This window comes from Vollenhovia emeryi, unplaced genomic scaffold, assembly GCF_000949405.1.
Source record: "Vollenhovia emeryi isolate VEMERY1.0 unplaced genomic scaffold, V.emery_V1.0 DF939159.1, whole genome shotgun sequence".
Taxonomy (NCBI): Eukaryota; Metazoa; Arthropoda; class Insecta; order Hymenoptera; family Formicidae; genus Vollenhovia; species Vollenhovia emeryi.
In genome coordinates, this window is record NW_011967207.1 from 165455 (window position 1) to 184904 (window position 19450).

The 19450-nt window shown below is 34.8% G+C and overlaps 2 protein-coding genes across 2 annotated transcripts; one reads left to right on the plus strand and one right to left on the minus strand.

The window, feature by feature from the left end:
• Positions 1-977: 977 nt before the first annotated feature.
• On the plus strand, positions 978-10098 carry LOC105564783 (estradiol 17-beta-dehydrogenase 11-like). Its single transcript, XM_012017438.1, has 7 exons — positions 978-1258; positions 5803-5994; positions 7663-8022; positions 8865-8979; positions 9071-9155; positions 9244-9354; positions 9692-10098. Exons 2-7 carry the CDS (start codon positions 5806-5808, stop codon positions 9762-9764), a joined length of 933 nt encoding a protein of 310 aa, XP_011872828.1. The 5' UTR covers positions 978-1258; positions 5803-5805; the 3' UTR covers positions 9765-10098.
• Positions 10099-14562: 4464 nt separating this feature from the next.
• LOC105564888 lies at positions 14563-16004 on the minus strand. Its single transcript, XM_012017650.1, has 3 exons — positions 15780-16004; positions 15173-15306; positions 14563-14895 (listed from the first exon to the last, which is right to left on the minus strand). Exons 2-3 carry the CDS (start codon positions 15236-15238, stop codon positions 14563-14565), a joined length of 399 nt encoding a protein of 132 aa, XP_011873040.1. The 5' UTR covers positions 15239-15306; positions 15780-16004.
• Between the last annotated feature and the right edge of the window lie 3446 nt (positions 16005-19450).

A 19450-nucleotide genomic window follows, 5' to 3' on the forward strand; every position in this document is an offset into this window, starting at 1 on the left:
ATTTTCCTACGTACGTAACGTATAATCTGTGTCTGTAACTTATAATTTTGTTTTATTGATTATAAATATTACAAGACGTTATTGATACAATCAATTGTGCAAAAATGGTATTGCATAAATTTATCTTATTTTTCTTTACGTTTCTATATGTGTATAATGCGCAAATTGTGCAATTTCTTATAGAGCATCTTTGCACAATCTAATTAAATCGCGACTAAGTGGAAGCGTACTGGTAACTGTGTGTGAATTTACATTACAATGTAAGAGGCAAAGCATTTACGATTGTGAAAGAACCTTTCAATCTAGTAAAAAAAAAAGGATGTCGATGTAACTACTAATTGTATATACGCATAGAAATCTTTTCTACATTTGTGCAGCCACGTAGTCGTAAAATGCAATTTTATGGTATTTTTTGGCACGAATATTTACATAATCGAAACGTAATCGAAATAAAACATGGGACAGCATTGCTTCAGGAAACACGATGTTAAATGAATATCTTCCAAACCCATTCAAATCTTTCTCGGACATATTATACACTCGCAATTTCTACGTGGACAGTTTTCTCAAAAACCTTTCACAAATTTAACTTTTTACACAAAACAAAAACCGTCTAATGCTTCATTAGTAAACGAGCAGTGAAATATTTATAAAATCTACGAATTTGTATCGCAAGTGCAAATGTAAAATAATTACAATTGTGTCAACATTATCAGCATTACCTGAGAATAGTAGTACTAAAAGATAGCCCTGTGTCGAATCAAAAATTTTAATTATGTGCAAAATCTAGATGCATAATGAAATGAAGGTGAAAAATCGTTACTCGTGGCCGTTTGACAAATGTTGTCAGCATTATTTACTCTAAGAATATGACACTCGAGCGACGAATGAAAGAAATACGTAAACGAGGCCAAGAAAATGACAAAGACGCCAGCGACCTTGGTTGGGTCTTATACCTCGACTATTCTCGGTACATTTTACTGTTCAAGTGTTCAGTCAAGTTCAAGCGACTCTCGCGTTCTGACCACTGACGTCGCCGTTGCATATTCGCGGAACTGTTGTTCCTTCACGTTCCCCACTGTTCACGAAACTGCCGAGTGACTTGGAAATCCTACGTGATCCAGTGATCTACGCGTCCCTCGTGGTAACGTTTCTCGTTCTAGGCGCATTTATTCCGCGCGATAGTGAGACCGCTGTATCGTGCTACATGCGGACTTACGTTATAAAAAGTGCAAACGTGGATAATCTGCTAAAATAGGTATGTCAAGGGACAATTTACGCCTGTACTTTCTGTAAGATTTAATAAAATAATAAAGATATTTATTATTTTATTAAATGTTACATTTAATACTATAATTAAATTAATAAGATTATTTTTAATTAAATTAGCGCTGTTAATCTTTCTTTCGTGTATAAATTTTTCATTAATTATTTGATTTTTATTAAACTGGATAATACAAGCGCGCGCTTCGCACGCGCCATTTGCTCTCTCTAAAAATTCGCATGGTTTGACAGCTGCAAATAACACAATATCTCAAGCATGTCGTATCGCACAAGCGAGACAGCCAATCAGCATCTCGGAAAAGCGACAATACTTCCAGACTTTCGACTATTGACTTAACACGCTTTTTTTTTATTTAGGAAGAGAAGAATAGTAGATATTTTCAATATACATATAACTTCGTACTTTGTACGAACGATAAAACTTGACGTGCTTCTGCAAATAAAGTGGCTTCTGTGTGATGTGTTGGAAACATGCTGACGTCAACAAACTGGTTTTAAAAAAATGCACGCTATTATTCAGATGACTTTGTATCATAAATCTCTGTTTTAATTTACCACAAATATGAATTCTAATTGAGCGGAGTACACATTATACGCCTCTACGAAGCGTGAGAATAATGCATCATATACAGTCGATTAAGCACGCAATATTTATTAGTAACTACTGCGTTTCTTTGTGCTATTGGCAAACATTTACGACATCCTACCTTTACTCGGCTTTGTTCTCGTGTTCTTCCAAGTATGCGGCAACATTTATCAATATAATTAATATTTAATAATATAATCGGTCATCATTTAACAATATAATAAATTTAAATTAACGATATTAATTTAATTAAATAATATAATTATTATTTCTTGATTGGCAATTGGGCACAATTGGAGAATAAATACAAAGAGTAGATAATCGGTTCTGGATTCGCCTGTGTCGTAAGACATGTTACGTAAGAAGTTTGTTTCGGAGATTTGATTCCTGTCTGTTCTTTAAAAACTCGAAATTCAAAAAGTTGATGACTAATGTTTGTCGTGAAATGCAGAAATCAAAGCTTAGTATACATTTTTCTATTTTCTTTTACTTCAAGACAAATTAGTGAGTGTGTAAATTAGATTGTACATCGAGTTTGTATGTACATAGGGGAAACTTCGAAGATAGCTCGACGCGGCCCTGGGCTGCACAATTACTTGCATTGTGAGATATAATCACCTATCAATCTCTACGTAGATCGTGAAAAAATTCAAATTTCCTTTGACTCAGCCTCAATCAATAAAGCGATAATATCGTAATTAATGCCTTTAAGGCGCATTAAGTTCCATCCATACTTGCATTTTGACTTTCTCGTGAGAATTTTGCAGCGAGTATTGACATTTCGCATTAATAATTGTAATGTAACTAAAAAATTGTCATTCCCATGCAATGTTAATTATAACCTTATTAATTAGGAAAAGAACACTAATTAGAAAATCAATTAAATTTATTTTTAATTTATCTTTGATGCGTTATATCAACATTCGTCATTGCCCACGGAAAGTAGTTTCAGGACGAGTTTTATATTTAGGTAGCAAACAGTAGCCTTTAATTTCATTTGCGTATAGCAAGATTATTATATAACAGGTAACAGATATGTGATTGCAACAAGTGTGGGTCGGATAGGCAAACCCTGTTGGATTTTGCCTACTCTTACCCGGTGGAAAGTAGTGCGCCCATAGAGAATACAAGTTATGTAATACGATAAATAGCATTCGCTCTATAAACACCGCGCCAGATTTATGGCGTTGCAGTTATGATTACGTGTTGCGTTATTTACGCGCACTGTTATTGTGTCCTGTAAACGTTTCCCCATATTTTCGCGGTTTTTACAATGAGTCATTCGCTTGTATTACTTATACATATATCTAATATTCCGTTTCATTTGCGAATAAACAAGTGAAACGGCAATAAATGGCGTGAAAACGGACGCTTTAGCAGAATATAAACGGACCAACCCGGTGATATTTATGAATATTAAACCTCTATTCGATTACCACTTTATATCCTCATGACTTCTGTCGTATCCATTGTTTCGCCAAAATTCACATCACATTCACTGTTAACTAGAGATTGGTCGACTCTCCAACCTTTTCTTTATTATTATCTAAAAAGAGACAGGTAATCGACTAATCTCTGGTTAACATTTAACCAGAAAATGAAAAACCAGTCCTTAGTGTACTGGAAATTAGACTTCAATTGCGCGATAGTGCATTTTTAATACCGAAATTACATTGCGTCGAGAATTACATATTTTTACGTGACTACAAAATTATTACATGTTATTTATATCGACAGTTTTCTAAAGGTTTGAGTAAAAAGTACTAAGAAACGATTGTAGAACATTTCTTAGATCAAATTCGAATACACAAAATTACTATGATACAGTAGTGAATGATAAATTTTTTGTGGTTAACAGTAACTTCTGATGTAACAATGAATAATTTAATTTAGGTTATCATAATTTTAGGCAGGCACGAAGTTGAATATCGCGTTTTATTATTTGTCGTGTTGATGTCGAAATACGGCGCAACCAAAGTTTCGTGTTGTTCAAACAGAAAAAGGACGAAGTGGCAGTTTTATGGTTTGTTTAACCACAACGCTATGAATCTTCTTGAATTTAATATACATCCAATTAGTTCAAGCATTCGTACGCATTCGTACGCGTATTAATTTATCAAGTTAAGAAGTTTTATATACTGTAATTTCGGATGGAAACTTTTCTTAGAACTCTTCACACGATTTTTCAAATTTGAAAAATGATTTAGAAGATTTCTCAGATTTTTCAAAATTAACACATTTTTAACAAATGTTGAGAAAGTCACTACGTCCTTTTCATTCACAATCACTTACGTGAATTCCAAAATATTCTAAAATTTTTCTTTCTCAATTTCTAAAGAAAATTTATAAAATCTGAGAAAGCTTAAGGTTTCTTAGACATTGTCGTAAAGTAAAACTTTTTAAAGATTCGTAAAATATATTGTGAATATTACGAGAACTTGTTTTCACTAGGGATTTATTGGTTAAATTTCTTCTGTCTACATATTTGTAGCTTGTAACATTGTAACCGTAGTTGTAAAATATAAAAATGTAATACCATTATAAAATTATATTATATATTGGATGGCATAATATTATTTCATTTCTTCGAGGTTTAGAATTAGTATAGCTATTTATGAATAATATTATTTAAAACTATTTTATTTATGTTAAGATTTTCAAAATTAATGCTTTAATTATGAGTAGAGTAGCAAGGTGCAATAAATTCTGGATTTATGAAGTTGGTTCACCAATTCTTAAATAGGTTGCGCTCTATTTCGTGCAGTTTGAAACGTGCGTTTGTAACTTTCTTCTTTTTTTGCGCAGTAAAAATGTCAATACGTTCCATATTAATCCGTTATATAACGAGTTATTTAGCAGTTTTGTTGGTTTTGCTACTGATCCTAGCGTGTTTTCATCATACTGGTTTAATATCAGATAGAGTTGAAGGCAAACATTTATTTCGCAGCCGTGTAATGGCTGTAATAAATAATGCAAATGAATATCCGGGTTTGCCGCGCTAGCCACATTTTCCTATCAAACACGATGATTACGCGTTACATCATAAACTAACTTTATAATCGTATAGCAGTAAGTTCAAGTTCAAGTTAAAAACATGTAAATTAAAAGTTATTACGAAAATGATTACTTAGCACTTTAGTAAGAATGGTATTTAGTAGGAAGTATTACCTCAATATGAAGCGTTTTGCTCAAGCGCGTTTCGCTAGAATGAGGCGATAATTACATACAATTAAAATTTTCTATTTATGCAATATAGAACTAATATAGGCCAAAAGTATGATTAATTTAGAACGTACGTCGATTCGTAGGGAATCTCTGCAATCTCTGACGTAACTGACTTATTTCTGTTTAATTAGTTTGCTTTCACGTCTCGATGCGATGATCGTAAATCTTTTGGGGTGCTTGCTTGTCTGTAAAGCGTTACATTCTTCATTACACGTCGTGTAGTAGACATACAGAAATTTACACGTTACATAATCACTTGCTCATAAGTTGATACTTTCTCGTGTGAAAAGGCATTGATTTCAACAGAGTACAAGTATAATTTGTCATATCTTCTAGTAACGAGAAGGAGCTCGCACGATTTGTTGGTAAAAATTCTTTTATGGATCTTTTATGGATACTTGTAAGTGCAGTAAGGAAGGAAACATAAGAAATGTAATAATTGTGACAACTCCGGTGATAATCTTGAGACAATATCGCTGTAATAGTTAAAATTATTGCTATAGCGTTTTGACGAATTATAATTCTATTATTTATCGTAACAAATAATAATAATCATATATATATGTTAAACATTAATAAATAAATCGATAAATAAAAAGCATAACGAAAATTTGTACTTACTTTAGACAAGGCTTATTAAATTGCAACAAATGATAACTTATGATAAATAATATATAAGAAATTAATTAATTTGCATTATTTTACAGTGGATGATGCTACGAGTTACAGACGAATCAGTGATTGCAACTTCAAGAACAGGCTTCTCGATTAATTTCTTGTTTTATCTTTGTGCCGAATTTCTAATTGGCGCTGTCATCTCTAATATCTTAGCCATCCTGGATATCATAAAGTCTCTTCTGCCAAAGCCACCAAGGGATTTGAGCGGCGATGTAGTTTTAGTACGTACACATTCTATTTACTTTATGTCGCACAACTGTTAATATTTTTATAATTAACGTTAACATTTCATATAGTCAATTAATTTAAAAGAGTTATACAATTCGTACGAGAAATGCGATAAGTGCTATTCGAATTAGGATTGAAAACTGGACGAAATTAATTTTCTGGCACGATTATATATTATAGTATGATTATATTATTTAGGTATCGTAATTTTAATACACCATAATGTATAGAAATAAATTGAAAAAATTATTGGACGACCCAACTAGCGGGTAGTTTATTAAACAAATTCGTTCCACAACGTTTCGGCCATTGAATATTGTGGCCCTCCTCCAATAATATCGCAAAACAGATTTGTATTGCTTCTACTCAGGTCCGTAAACTGTATAAAATTCGAAAGAAACACTATGGTCCCCAACACGCATGCAAGAAAAGGAAGAAAAGAGAAACTTCTATTGTTTTCGATTTGCCTCTCTGTTTTCTAGAAACGATGACGCGATCATTTCCGACACACCGATTGGTGCACGCGAGGAAGTGAGCACGAAATAATGCAAACATAAGAGTCATACAAGCTAGCCTGTCGCGCTCAATGCATCTTGTATGCACAAGAGCAAGCACAAGCTAGCATACAGTTAATCATACAGAAAGTCATCGTGCGACGCCGGTTTTTTATCTCACTGCATTGTCTGTTGCGCCGTACAGACGTGCTCCGTTGACCAGTGACTAAACAGTGGATTTTAATTTATAATTTTATCAAGTGTAAGTTTTAATATCGCCAGTAGACAATTAATCAATAGACAATTTTCGACACGACTGGCATCAATTTATTGTTGAGAAGTTACAAGCCGCTACGGGTTGTGGTTCTTTTCGAGCGAGTATACAATTGTGCATCACGTAAATGCCAGCCATCCAATCAAGAATTATATAATTTAATTATTTGGATATATTTTATTAGAAAAAACATTTTTATTTTCTCTACAAAAGTAACGATATCATTAAATTGCGCCAACTAAAATGGATACTTATAGAAACTAGATAATTTATTATTTAAAAATGTTATATCCAAACAATCTAGCGTAAGATTTCACCGAAAGAAATTAAGGAGACAATAATATTAATGAGGCAAATTTTTTATACTTTTTCAATAAAAATGTAATCACGTAATTGCCACTAAATAAAGATTGAAGTTGTAAAATTACGGAATCTACCGTTGAGTCCTATAACTACAGGACGTGTTTTACAGCGCGTCTGCAAACGTAGTGTTTGTCCCTAATTTTATATAGTTAACGTTTTATGGACCTAGAGTGGTACAAAGCCTGTTTTGCGATTATTTGAAAAGGACCACAATCAGGGTGGTCTGAATGTTGTAGAACAATTTTATTTAATGAACTACCTGCCAGTTGTTACAAATATTTACTGGCGAGGAAAATCTTTTATTTCTGACAGAAAAGTAGCTTCTTTTTGCAATTTTAAAAGTAGATTTCTTTAAAAAAAATGTGATACAATAATTTAATAAATGGAATCGGAAAATGATTACCTTATTCTCGTGTTTGAAAGAAGCTACTTTTTTATTAAACAATGTCGTAAATAAATTCACTTTAGAATTCGACAGTCTTGACAATGCGAGGTGTTTTTTTTTAATAAAGAAATGTTTCCTGCGACAGATTGCAGGTGTCTCGTCGACCTTTGGCGAGTCTCTCGCCGAGGAATTTGCAAGGGGTGGATGCTCTGTGATCTGCGTGGATAACGACTTTAGATCCGCGGAGGAGATAACTGCTAGGCTAAAATCGCGGTGCAACAAAGTGAAGGGAATCGGGCCTGGCCATAGGGAACACGAGCGGGAGAATGTAGGGCCGACAATGGCAGCGTACGAATGTAACCTGCTGGATCGTAATGCTATACGTGAGATCGCCAAGAAGGTCGAGGATGAGGTCGGTGGCGTCGACGTCCTAGTGACCTGCGCCGGGCAGCCTTATCAAGATATTTTCGATACAGCCAATACGACACTCATGAGCCATTATTGGGTGAGCGTCGGCCAACAGTTGTGTCCTTGAAGCAATCATGTCTTGTCACATTCGATCACGGCCGGTCGTTAACTTTTTAATATCACGGCGGATTGCAGAATCTGCAGAGAAAATGCGCTTGAAAATGCTATTTGTATATTAGAAATACATGATTGGTCAGAAATGAAGGTTGCTGATCTATTTTCACTTTTAAAATAAAGAATCGACGAGGGAAAGCCAATGTGAGCCAATAAGCGCGGAAGACTTGGTTTAAACGTGGAAAATAATGTTTCGACCTATTTATCGGGTCTTCTTCAGTGATTTGATTGTGAGACAACGAATAAAGTTCGAAAATTACAATAAAAAATTGTTAAAAACATCAATAAAGCAGAGTGCGAATTGGTCAAACTGAAATAAAAAGTAGAATAGCCGATAAAGAAGATAATTATGGCGAGCGTGAAACGGAAATTATCGTGGAATCAGTGTAACAGTCGCGATAAAATTTATTCGTCTCTCAAGACTGAACACTCGCGAGTCTCCATAAGATTCAAACCATAAAGAGAAGGAGATAGCAAGCCGCAGTCTAAAGAGTAAAACTTTTGAAAAATTTAAAGCCTCAAGATTTTTGATACAGAAAAATTTAATTTGAAAATTTGGCCAACGACAGAAATAAAATAAAATATATGTAATTACATCCGGTTTTCAGATATTTTAACTGGCAGATACATATACGTATGAAATTTAACGATAAATTTATTGCGATTCATTATTCGTACAAATTAAAATAAAAATTCCCGGCCAAACAGTTGAGTAATAAGTTTACAAGTTGATCAGCTTTCCTTCTCTTTTCCTTCTTATTGCAGATGGTTCTGGCATTTTTGCCATTCATGCTGCAACGCGACAGAGCGCACATTGTCGGAATCACACCGGTTGCATCCACCCAGGATGTATACTTGAGCTCGAGGGCGGCGATCGCCGGTATGTGTAGTCGATCATAAAAGCCAGCCGTCAAATCGTGCGGTGAACAATAAACGTCGGTTAATATAGTGCGTGATTTATTTACATGTAGGTCTGATGGAGAGTTTGTGTCAGGAATTGGGCACTCGTAGTAGCCATCTTACTTTCCTCGCGATTTCACCGACGACAGCAGGCGGGTGAGCTTCCTCACGAAAAGAAAAGAGAGCAAAGAAAATTCGTCGCTGCTCCCCGATGCTAACTTTGAATCATTAACTTGTATTGCAGTTCGACGAGACGAAAAGAGCAGCAAGTAGCCAAGGAGGTTGTACAGGCGGTCAGAAGGGGCCAGTGCAGCATCAGCATTAATTGGTGCTCGAACATAATGTATCAAATAAGGTAAAGTGGTCGTTCTCTAACGATTATAAGTCGATAATTATTGCGAGATATACTAAACGTTATATATGTAGATTAAATTCAAGTTGAGCTTGAAGGAATTAATAAATAAAGAGTAATGTACGCACGTGTGCGATAAAAAAATATTATTTTATATGTAATTATGTAAAATATTACCATTTTATATAACTTTTACTTATATACTATGTTTACCTTTTTGCTCTGTTAACATATTAATATCTTTGCATTATTTTGTGGCAGTTAAATGTAATTCTTGATATAGTAATAATATATGTATGTATATGATTTCTAATTGACTTAATGCGACTTTTTATTTCAGCTACGCGATCCATAGTGCAATAACGACAGTCTCACAATGGCTTCACACGCGGGGATGCAATTATTCCTTTTAAATCCTGTTCTTGTTCATGAAGCGTGAAGCATTCCAGTCGGCTACCGACACGAGTGTGGGAATTCGCGGTTTCTGTTAGCTAGTTCCCTCGAGATGGACAGCAAAAACCTTCAAAAGTTATTTGAAATTTGTCCAACGAGTCTTCCCACGAGTTGTGCGAAGAAGAATTATTCCAATTAATTATTCGAGGCCGAATCACATTATAAAATTATGCATCGTTGCATGTCATAATATACATGTGTATAATCATAGTACATTGTTATAGCATAAAGAGAATTTTTGTAGTTTTTAGGAAAATAAGCTATTTGTTAATAAAAATGTAAAAAAATTGTCCTTACGTCTCGATTCTTCTCATCAGATGTATAAGATATTTAATTACACGAGGTACTATATTTGTCTAAACTGTTTTTTCTATTAGAGATATCGATAAGACCATTTTTTAACTTTTTAATATTTCATATAATGTCATTCCGGTCACACAGGTTCGTGTAAAAATGTTTAGGCATTTTTCTTATATCATCACTTGTAAACTTCACATTTTATTAAATACAACAGTGCAAAACTTATCCTATTTATTATTTTTAATTCTTCATATTATTTTTTCTACAAACAGAGATTACACCAAAGAAAAAGAATAGACTAGGGTTGAGATAGTTACTTTATAATAATATCTAGTTATATTTACAGTTTTCGCTAAAAATGTTAATAGTTGCAGTTCCAAGTTAGCAATTTTGAAAAGTAACGCGTTAGAGATACAGCTACTCAAAAAGTAACGAATCGCTACCTTGCAGTTACTTTCTTGCAATAAAAATAAAAATATTAATTCTGCATTTGAATTGAAAAGCATTGATAAAGGCGTTTATGCGCAAATGCAAGGCCTAATGCGATCTGTGGAGGTTGAAAAAATATATAAAGTAACTGTTAATATAACTATTAAATTAGTTACTAGTTATCGAAAAAATATAACTGAGTTAAGTTACAGTTACAGATGTAGAGAAAGTAACGAAGTTAAGTTAAAGTTACCAAAAAGAAGTAACTGTAACTGTAACTTCGTTACAAGTAACGAGTTACTTCCCAACCCTGTTTCAAACAAATATAAGCACAACAATTATAACTAAATGCTTGAATAATATTTATGAATTACATGAGGCATTATCAAGATATATAAGTAACAAACATATTAATGAGTAAGTAAATAAAAACCAAGCAGCAATTAAATTGCATTCCTTAGATGATTGATATTTAAATCATAAAATCGCCTTATACTTTGTAGCAACGTCGTATAATTTTAAAAACGTATAATTTTTCGTCAAGTGCATGCATTTAGCGATATATTCTAATATCTGTGTCAAGATTATATTGTGGTTCCAAAGTATGTATTATGAAGACATAATTGCCCAAAGATTTCAAACTCAGATCTTTGTCGTTTATTCTAACTGTCCACTGACCTGTGTATACAAAAAGTGAATAAGAAATTTACTAATGTAGTCATGCAGAATTATAATAGTACATTGTAGTCATGTACAGATATTATTTGATTATTGAATCGTAATTCTGGTCGTAGGTACTTACATTTCTTAAAAAATAAAGCGTCCAATCGTAATGAATATTAAAAATCCGTAATACCTGTGCAGTTACCTGTACATGAGAATATGTATCAATCATTGATTATATAGATATAAATAAATAAATGACGACATAGGATGATATAAACTTGATAAAATAAAATAATTAATTATAACGTTTAAAAAAATTACTATGACATATTAAACTAATGTTTATATAACTTAATAATTTTAAATTTTGTCGAAAGTAAGCTTTCATATATTTGTTGAACCAAATATATTAATAATTTGGAATTTATAACAGAAATGAATATTTCATTGTCAGACTTTTATACCTCAGTTGACCTTCTTGATTTCCAAAAGAGTGCTAATATGTATCGTCGTGATAAAATCTTTGGCAAGCATAATTTTTTTCATGCATAGATCGTCGTATTATTCCATGTCCGTTGTTATGTCCAATTCTTTCTTAACAACCGTTGTTATCTCCAGTTCTTCTTTCACAACCGATGTTATCTCCAGTTCTTCCTTTACAACAGATATTATCTGTTCTTGCTGTACATCTTGATTATTTATACCATGACATTTTTCCAAATGAAACTTCAAGTAATTTGATCCTTGAAATATACAGAAAGTGCAAGAACAATCTTGGAGTTTGCAAATTACACGATTGTCTTTGAATGTGAAATATCTCGATAACCAGGTGCAAGTAATTTCTTCGCCTAATGCAGTTGCTATTTCTGGATGAACAGTATTCATATGTTTCTTTATATTTGCGTCTGTATAAGTACGAATGCATTTGTCACAACATTTGCAACGTGCAATAAATCCGTCTTCCTTCAAGAAATATCGCCAAAGTAAGGTGTCTTCCATTTTGTTTTTCCAGATAAAATTATCGTGTTTGTGAAATATGTTGTGAGTAAAACATAAATGTGCTTTTAAAGTAGAGATACGGTATTTAAAATTTTTATTACAAATATTGCACTTAGTAGTAAAGTTGTCTACTTTAGTAAAATATTGCGAGAACCAATTACGTTTTCTGTTTATTTGCACTGCCATTACACCTGGTTGCGGATAAGTGCCGGTATAGTTCTCTTTATTTACAGATTGCATCATTCCATTTTCGTTATTATCTTTAGATTTTACTTCATGTCCTGAATATTCATGATATTTATGAAAATAATTGAAATGAGATATTAAGTGGTGTTCTCCTTTGATTATATCAATTGTGTAATCACACCCGTGCAGTTTGCAGGTTGCATGGCTGTTGGTGAATGTGAAATGCTCCGATAGCCACGTACAAGCAATTTCTTCTCGTAATGCGGTTACTATTTCTGGATGAGTTTTCACATGTCTCTCTAAAGTTTGATTCTGGTAAGCATGAGTGATTATGCCGCAACGTTTGCAACGTGCAATGTACCCGTCTTCTTTCGAGAAATACTTCCAAACTGAGTTGTTTTCTTTCTTGTTTATCCACTCTAAATAATCTGCTTCATTTGATATCTTATGAGAGTAGTATAAATGTATTTTCATACGATTCCAACCGCTTTTGTAAGTATAAAGCTTATCACAAATATTGCACTTTATAAAACCTTTTCTTTTACTGAAATGATTCCACATCCAACTACGTGGTTTCTCCATTTTCTATACTGTTATATCTGGTCAGTATCACAGAGGATATAATACTAAATATGACTCCCCGATAATGTTTTCACTAAACCTAAATATTAGTACGTTGTTTGACACTTGCTGTTAGTTACATTAATTTGTGTACATGCGCACTTATTTTGCCAAACTAAGCGTGAAAACAATATAGGAGAACACGCCAATGTGGGTCACAAGGCAAGATGTAGGTAGCCCACCTTGTAAATCTTATATCTTTCTGAAAAATCGTGAATCTATATACCGTTTCTTTCCACATTAGTTCTACGCGCCGATTTTCTTTTTTGGACATAACGTAGTTTATATTACAACGTGGAATTATTATCGTCAGCAGATTCACGTATTCGAATCGGTAATTATTTTTCAAATGCAATTCGCATTTTTCTGATGCTACATTTAGCATTCAATACAAAAAATAGAACTAATGTGGAAAGAAACGGTATATAGATTCACGATTTTTCAGAAAGATATAAGATTTGCAAGTTGGGTTACCTACATCTTGCCTTGTGACCCACATTGGCGTGTTCTCATATATTGTTTAGTTTTAGATAAGGGTCTTACTTGAAAGTTTATATATTAAACGTGAAAACTTTGCAGTAAAGTCTATGGTAAGAGTTTCTTATAGTAAAATTATTTTTTAATTTTCGTTCCTACAATCATTACAATAATAGTGCAGCAACTATCGTAAAAAAGTAATGCATTTTTAGTTTTAAAATAAGTTTGATTTGATCGCAGAAGCTATTGGTGTCCGTATATGAATTTGATCACACAAAACTTACACAGGCTTAGCTTTTTAATTGATTTAAGGGTAACAAATTTAAATCAGATCTGAACGTAAATGTAAATGAGATTTATTTAAGTTATTTAAAACAAATTATTATTATAGTAGTTCTGTGATTATTTATCTTGTCAAAATTTTTCACTCTCATTAAATGTTTAACTACTTGAAATACGTTTACATTGTAATGCAGTATATACCATGCTGAAACATTACACGCAGAGAAATGTAAGCAAGAAAACACAAGGGGAGTAAGACACAAGAAAATCAATTCACCAATTAGATCCGATATTTCTACATCATGTAGTCTTTCCTTTTCCACAATTTCCGATTAGTTAGTCGCTTCTCTTTCTGCTTAAATTTAATCTGCTTACGCTTGTTCAAGTTCTTCATTTGCTTTATATTTTGAAGGGAATGTTATGAATGTAGTTGCTCGTTTATTTGCAGTTCTAATAATTTTCGTAGATTTTCCGCGGAAAGCTAATGTAATTTTCAAACAAAATAGTTTTATCTGAACTCATTATTTTCTGTATCCTTATTTTGACCGAAATAACAATATTTTACACAATAATTTTCTTACAGCAGGTTCGTATACTTGATGTCTGTTTGTACCTCTCTTTAATAAAGTAATATTTCGTACATTATTGAGTCATGATGTTTTTTGTAAAATATATTGAAATTGTTAATGAAATTTCATTGCGTGTATAGTTTTACACATTTCATAAATATATTGGTTGGTCGTTTGTGGGAATTATTTTAACTATTGTTTAAGTTGATTAATTGTCACAGAGTATAATTTATTCGCCCAAAAAGTAACTTGACATTGAATCGGGTAACAGGACGTCGTAGTGACCGTTTTCGGTGCATCCGGTGAACAAGAGCCTCGCAGTTTCATAGTTGATGTTTACGCGATTATGGAAGACCAGCTTGAGCTCGTATCTGCCTGCAAGTTCGCGATAGATCGAGAGATTCATGCGATAGAGTTTCGTGGCCACGGTGCACTCTAGCTCGCTGGCGAATGTGCCTACTGGGCTCATGTAATCATAGTACTCTTGACAATCCGAAATGTTCCACTCGGCCATCACGAACGGGCCGTATTCGTGCCAATTGTTCTTAATGTGTTGCACAACCTGCCAAATGATCCATGACTCTTATGTACGACGACGTATGTCAATTACTGCCTGATTTTTTGTCAAGCCGGCATCGCGCAATAAAAAACAATACTTAGGAAGTAGCAATATACAGCAATGTATTCGATTCAACTAAGTGAGCTTCGTATTTTCTGTTAGGAAGCGACTCTCATTGTAACTTCATTGTAATGGACCTTTGACATTTTTCATATTCTTTATACGTCGTGTTTTGTGCCTTGTATGATTATGATATTTATATTGATCGTCGAAGACTGACCGTGGTTCGAAGCGACTGGTGCTCTTCCTCATTTTGCCACAAAATGTAGCTGATCGCTCTGAACATGCAGTTTCCATCTCCGTATATCCTACGCACGCGAAACGTGCCCTCGTTACACCTTAATAGAGCCGTACCTTTAGGGAATTTAAAGCATGTGTATTATTAATCATATATTTAATAGTAAATGTTCAATAAAAAAAACATGCACACGGACGAAGGTAAACGAGAAGATTCTCGTAGATCTTTAGATGCTAATGGAGTAAAACTATTTTAAACATCTTTAATTATGACATAAAACTTCTGCAATGCAGCACATATCATGATTATAATGTACTGAAATGTGTTAAAATAACCCTGTTTGTGATTTTAAACGCAAATTGTGCCAAATTATGACGAAATAGAGCAATTCGGCAAACAGAATCATATTTGGCACTCAAAAAACGAGGAAATGATTCTCTCATTCTTGTACTCCACAAAAAGTGATTTTTTTTGTTGAACAGTGTAATCGGATTTTCTTCACATACGAATATTTTCCTGACAAAAATAAACCTTAGATTCGTATAGTCACATGTATTGTTAAAAATGCCAATGACGTTTGATAAGTTACCTCTTTTAGATGTTTGAAAATGTCCGTTTCTACGCTTTCTGCAAGTGCACCTTGTAACTCGCGGTGAAACTTGTTTATTGGATACGCAACGGATTTGCCATGCAGAATGACATTTATTTGGCTGAGCTTTCGAAAAAATGCCGACGATTTTGAAGTCTTCTCGATCGGAGAAATGTTCTGCTTCTTCTGATTCTGTCCTTTTTTCATTCTCGTGTGATGTGCGGTGGTGGTCGTAAATTTTTGAAAATTATTTCGCTATATAATAGTTTTTCTCTTTTTTTGAGAAAGTATATTTCGCGGTATCTTCAATCAAAGTACAAGTTTCTTGATATAAGATAAATAAAGGTTAGCAGAAATGTATGTCTCAACGCAAAATGTTACTGCTCTTTTATAATTCTTCTATTATCTAATGCTAGGCAAATAGTTTTTTTTTCAATAAGTTTTTACCGTTTTTGAAGATCACGAGCAAGGGAGACGAACGGATTTTCAACAGCTTCGAGAGTCTTGAGGCTTGATTTGGCTTAAAAAAATAAAAAATTACAATTATCAACTATTCTTCTGTCCACAGCAATTTCTACATTGTATTATGTTAAACAGCAATTACGCAAGTACTTTTGGAGTAAATTATATATTAGATGTGTGTACATATGTTTTGCCATTTGGACATTTCGTTGTGTGAACGTAACAACTTATGATTGTCGATTATCAATAATACATCTGTTCGTTCAATTACATTTCCTTCGATTTTTTGCACGCAAAGCGACACAACAAACCTTGAAGAGAAAAGAAAGGAAATAAAGTGCAGAAATGCATTAAAACAAGCGGATTTTTTAATACAATTTAAAAATAAATCTTACAACTAAATATGTGTTTCAATTTTCTTAAATGTAGATTCGTCGACCACAACTAGCCGTCGATGAATATATATGCATTTGGTTATTTGTTACATTGCAACCCATAAGAAGTTTAAATTTGGACAGAAAGTATGCAGTTAATTAAAGTACGAAAAAGTAAATCAAATCTATTATTACCAATCAGGAGGTGTGCAGTTTTCGTTTATTTTCTAAATACATTTTTGAAGTTCATCGAAAAATAATAATAAATTTTTATTCAGTAAAAATATTTTAGCAAAGAGACAATCCATCGAACCAATACTTAGATAACTGGGTATTCAAATACTTAATTATTAGCGAATAGATACCGAACTAGATATTTAATTCCATTTGAAATACCCCATATAGCACCGAAAGATTGCAGAAACATTGCATACACCTTTCACTGCAACATTGTAACATTGCATGGAGGTTGCGAAATGTTTCAGCAACGTTGCTGCAAGCTTGAAGCAACATTGAAATGTCCTCCCTCAGATTACAATGTAACATTGCAACAATGACACGGTGCAATGTATTTGTAATATTGATTTTATTATGCGTTATTTACATAAATAATTCAGTCTCTCGTGAGATCTCGTGGTGTAAACATCGCTACCTGTCGCTCCTACTTGTGCGGTATCGTCTCTTTGTTCCATATATACGTATTATCGATTTAACTTGTAGTCTATTTCTTTTCTCTTATTATTAGAGCTATCCTAAGTAAGCTTCTGCTTACTGATATAGGCCTTTTAAGCCAAGTTTCTTAGATTTATATGTGTATCTACTGTTCATGAGAGGTGAGCGGCGGGTGGGATGGTTTAGTGCTGTATCGCGTCTGTGCTTCTAGTGGCGAGCGTGCGAGCGTGCTCAATTCGTATAAGTGTTATTATTAGGTGCTACTGCTATATACTTTTATTTATTGGCCCCAAATGGTCTAGTCTTATTTAATTGCTATGTAACACATAAATTATATTAAGTCAGTGGCAATCGTCTCGACGTCCGTTATTTGTCTTTCAAATCTGTAAGTCTGTATATGTTGTTAATAATATCCACACTAGGTCGATGCGTTATACCTATATTTATTTCTATTTATACTCTCTCTGCGATCTCTAAATAACTGATAATAACAATCTTGTCTTATTTTTATTTTTATTTTTATTTTTATTTTATTTTTATTTTAACTGACATGAACCAACCGAAGTGCTATATATGTAAGCGTTTTCTTTCTCGCACGCTTAAATGTACGCACTGCAAAAAAGACAATAGCGTTCCTCCTAGGGCATCTTCCCAGACTGATGCTTCAGCTACCGACTTGATGCCATCTCGATCTGCCTCTGTACCTCCGCTGGAGGACAGTGCTGCTCAGCTGTCTCCACAACATCTCTTATCGAATACAACCGATGCGCCGAACTCTATAAATGCTTCCTCAAACATCACGGCTACTCTCTCGGAGGTAAAAATGGCATTGACGACTCTAACTGATACCATTTCATCTCTTGACGCTAGAATTGCTGGAGTTGAGACTAGCCTAGGATCTATTGAGAGTATCAGTCTGAAATTGGAGGATCTTAATACTAGAATAGCCTGTATTGAGGGAGCTCTTCATCGACTATCTGATAATGAGAAGGCTGTTGAGAGACTGAAACGTGTCGCTGATGATCTGGCTACTCAACTCAACCTTGTGTCAACTCGACAGTGTGCTCAGGAGGAGCGCTGTGTACGACTTGAGGCAGCCTTGGCATCTTCTTCTCGGCCGACAGACGTCGCTTCGGCCATGCCTGCTGGTTCTTCTACCGGACTCTCTTCACAATCCAGGAGTATCGTAAGCGAACAGAGAAACAGGGAGCTCATTATATTTGGTATCCCGGACGTACAAAGTGAGAATTGTTCTGACACCATGTCTCGTATCTCAGTCTCGCTTGGAGCGACCCCGCAATTATCCTCCACCGAAATCATAACATCCTTTCGTATTCCGGGGCGTGACTCCTTGTCGTGTCCGCTCGTTGTGAGATTCTCTACTATAGCCAGACGCAATGAGCTTCTTGCTAGAGCGCGTAAACGGGTGAATCTTTCGGCGGCTGATGTCGATGACTCGTGGCCGTCCACCAGAGTTTCTCTATATGAGCGTGCGACTGCTTCTGAGCGTGCATTACTCGCTGAGGCTCGTGGTCTGGCTCGGAGTCACGGGGTCGGGCATGTATGGATGAGGGGGGGAATCACATATTTCCGACTTGCGGAGGGTTTGCCTTCTCATAGGTACGATTCGCCGGAGTCTATGCTTCGGGTTGTTAGAGATGCGACTTCTAACTGTGTGCTGCTGCCTGATGCGGCGGGCCCTGCATGACGACCCAGCGCTTCACGGTCGCCGATCTCCCGTCCCTCGCGTGAACCGAGGTTTCGCGTGGCCCATGTTAACGCCCGGTCGCTCGTCCCGCACTTCTCTTTAATCAAGGATCTTATAGCCTTGCACGAGCTGGATGTACTGGCGATCGGTGAGACATGGCTACGCGAGAGGATTGATTCTGGCTTGGTGGCCATTCCTGGCTATACGTTTATCCGTAGAGACCGTGCCTCTTGTTCGCGTGGGGGTGGAGTCGGCATATATGTAAATAGCTCATATGCCCTGTCTGAGGTGGATTTCGGGTTGTGCCCATCGGGCTCGTGCGTGGATATTGCGGCGGTCTCTCTTCGTCTTGGGTGTAAGCGAGTTGCGATTGTTTGTATTTATCGGCCACCTCGTTCTCCGGCATCTGATATTGGCTACATAGAATCATGTTTGTCCCATACTGCTACTGTTGT

Coding starts and splice junctions, on each gene's coding strand:
- LOC105564783 (XM_012017438.1), top strand. CDS start 5,806: ATGATGCTACGAGTTACAGACGAATCAGTGATTGCAACTTCAAGAACA. Junction 8,980..9,070: donor CTCGAGGGCGGCGATCGCCG/GTATGTGTAGTC, acceptor ATTTACATGTAG/GTCTGATGGAGAGTTTGTGT. Junction 9,156..9,243: donor TCACCGACGACAGCAGGCGG/GTGAGCTTCCTC, acceptor CTTGTATTGCAG/TTCGACGAGACGAAAAGAGC.
- LOC105564888 (XM_012017650.1), bottom strand. CDS start 15,238: ATGTTCAGAGCGATCAGCTACATTTTGTGGCAAAATGAGGAAGAGCAC. Junction 14,896..15,172: donor ACCAGTCGCTTCGAACCACG/GTCAGTCTTCGA, acceptor ATCATTTGGCAG/GTTGTGCAACACATTAAGAA.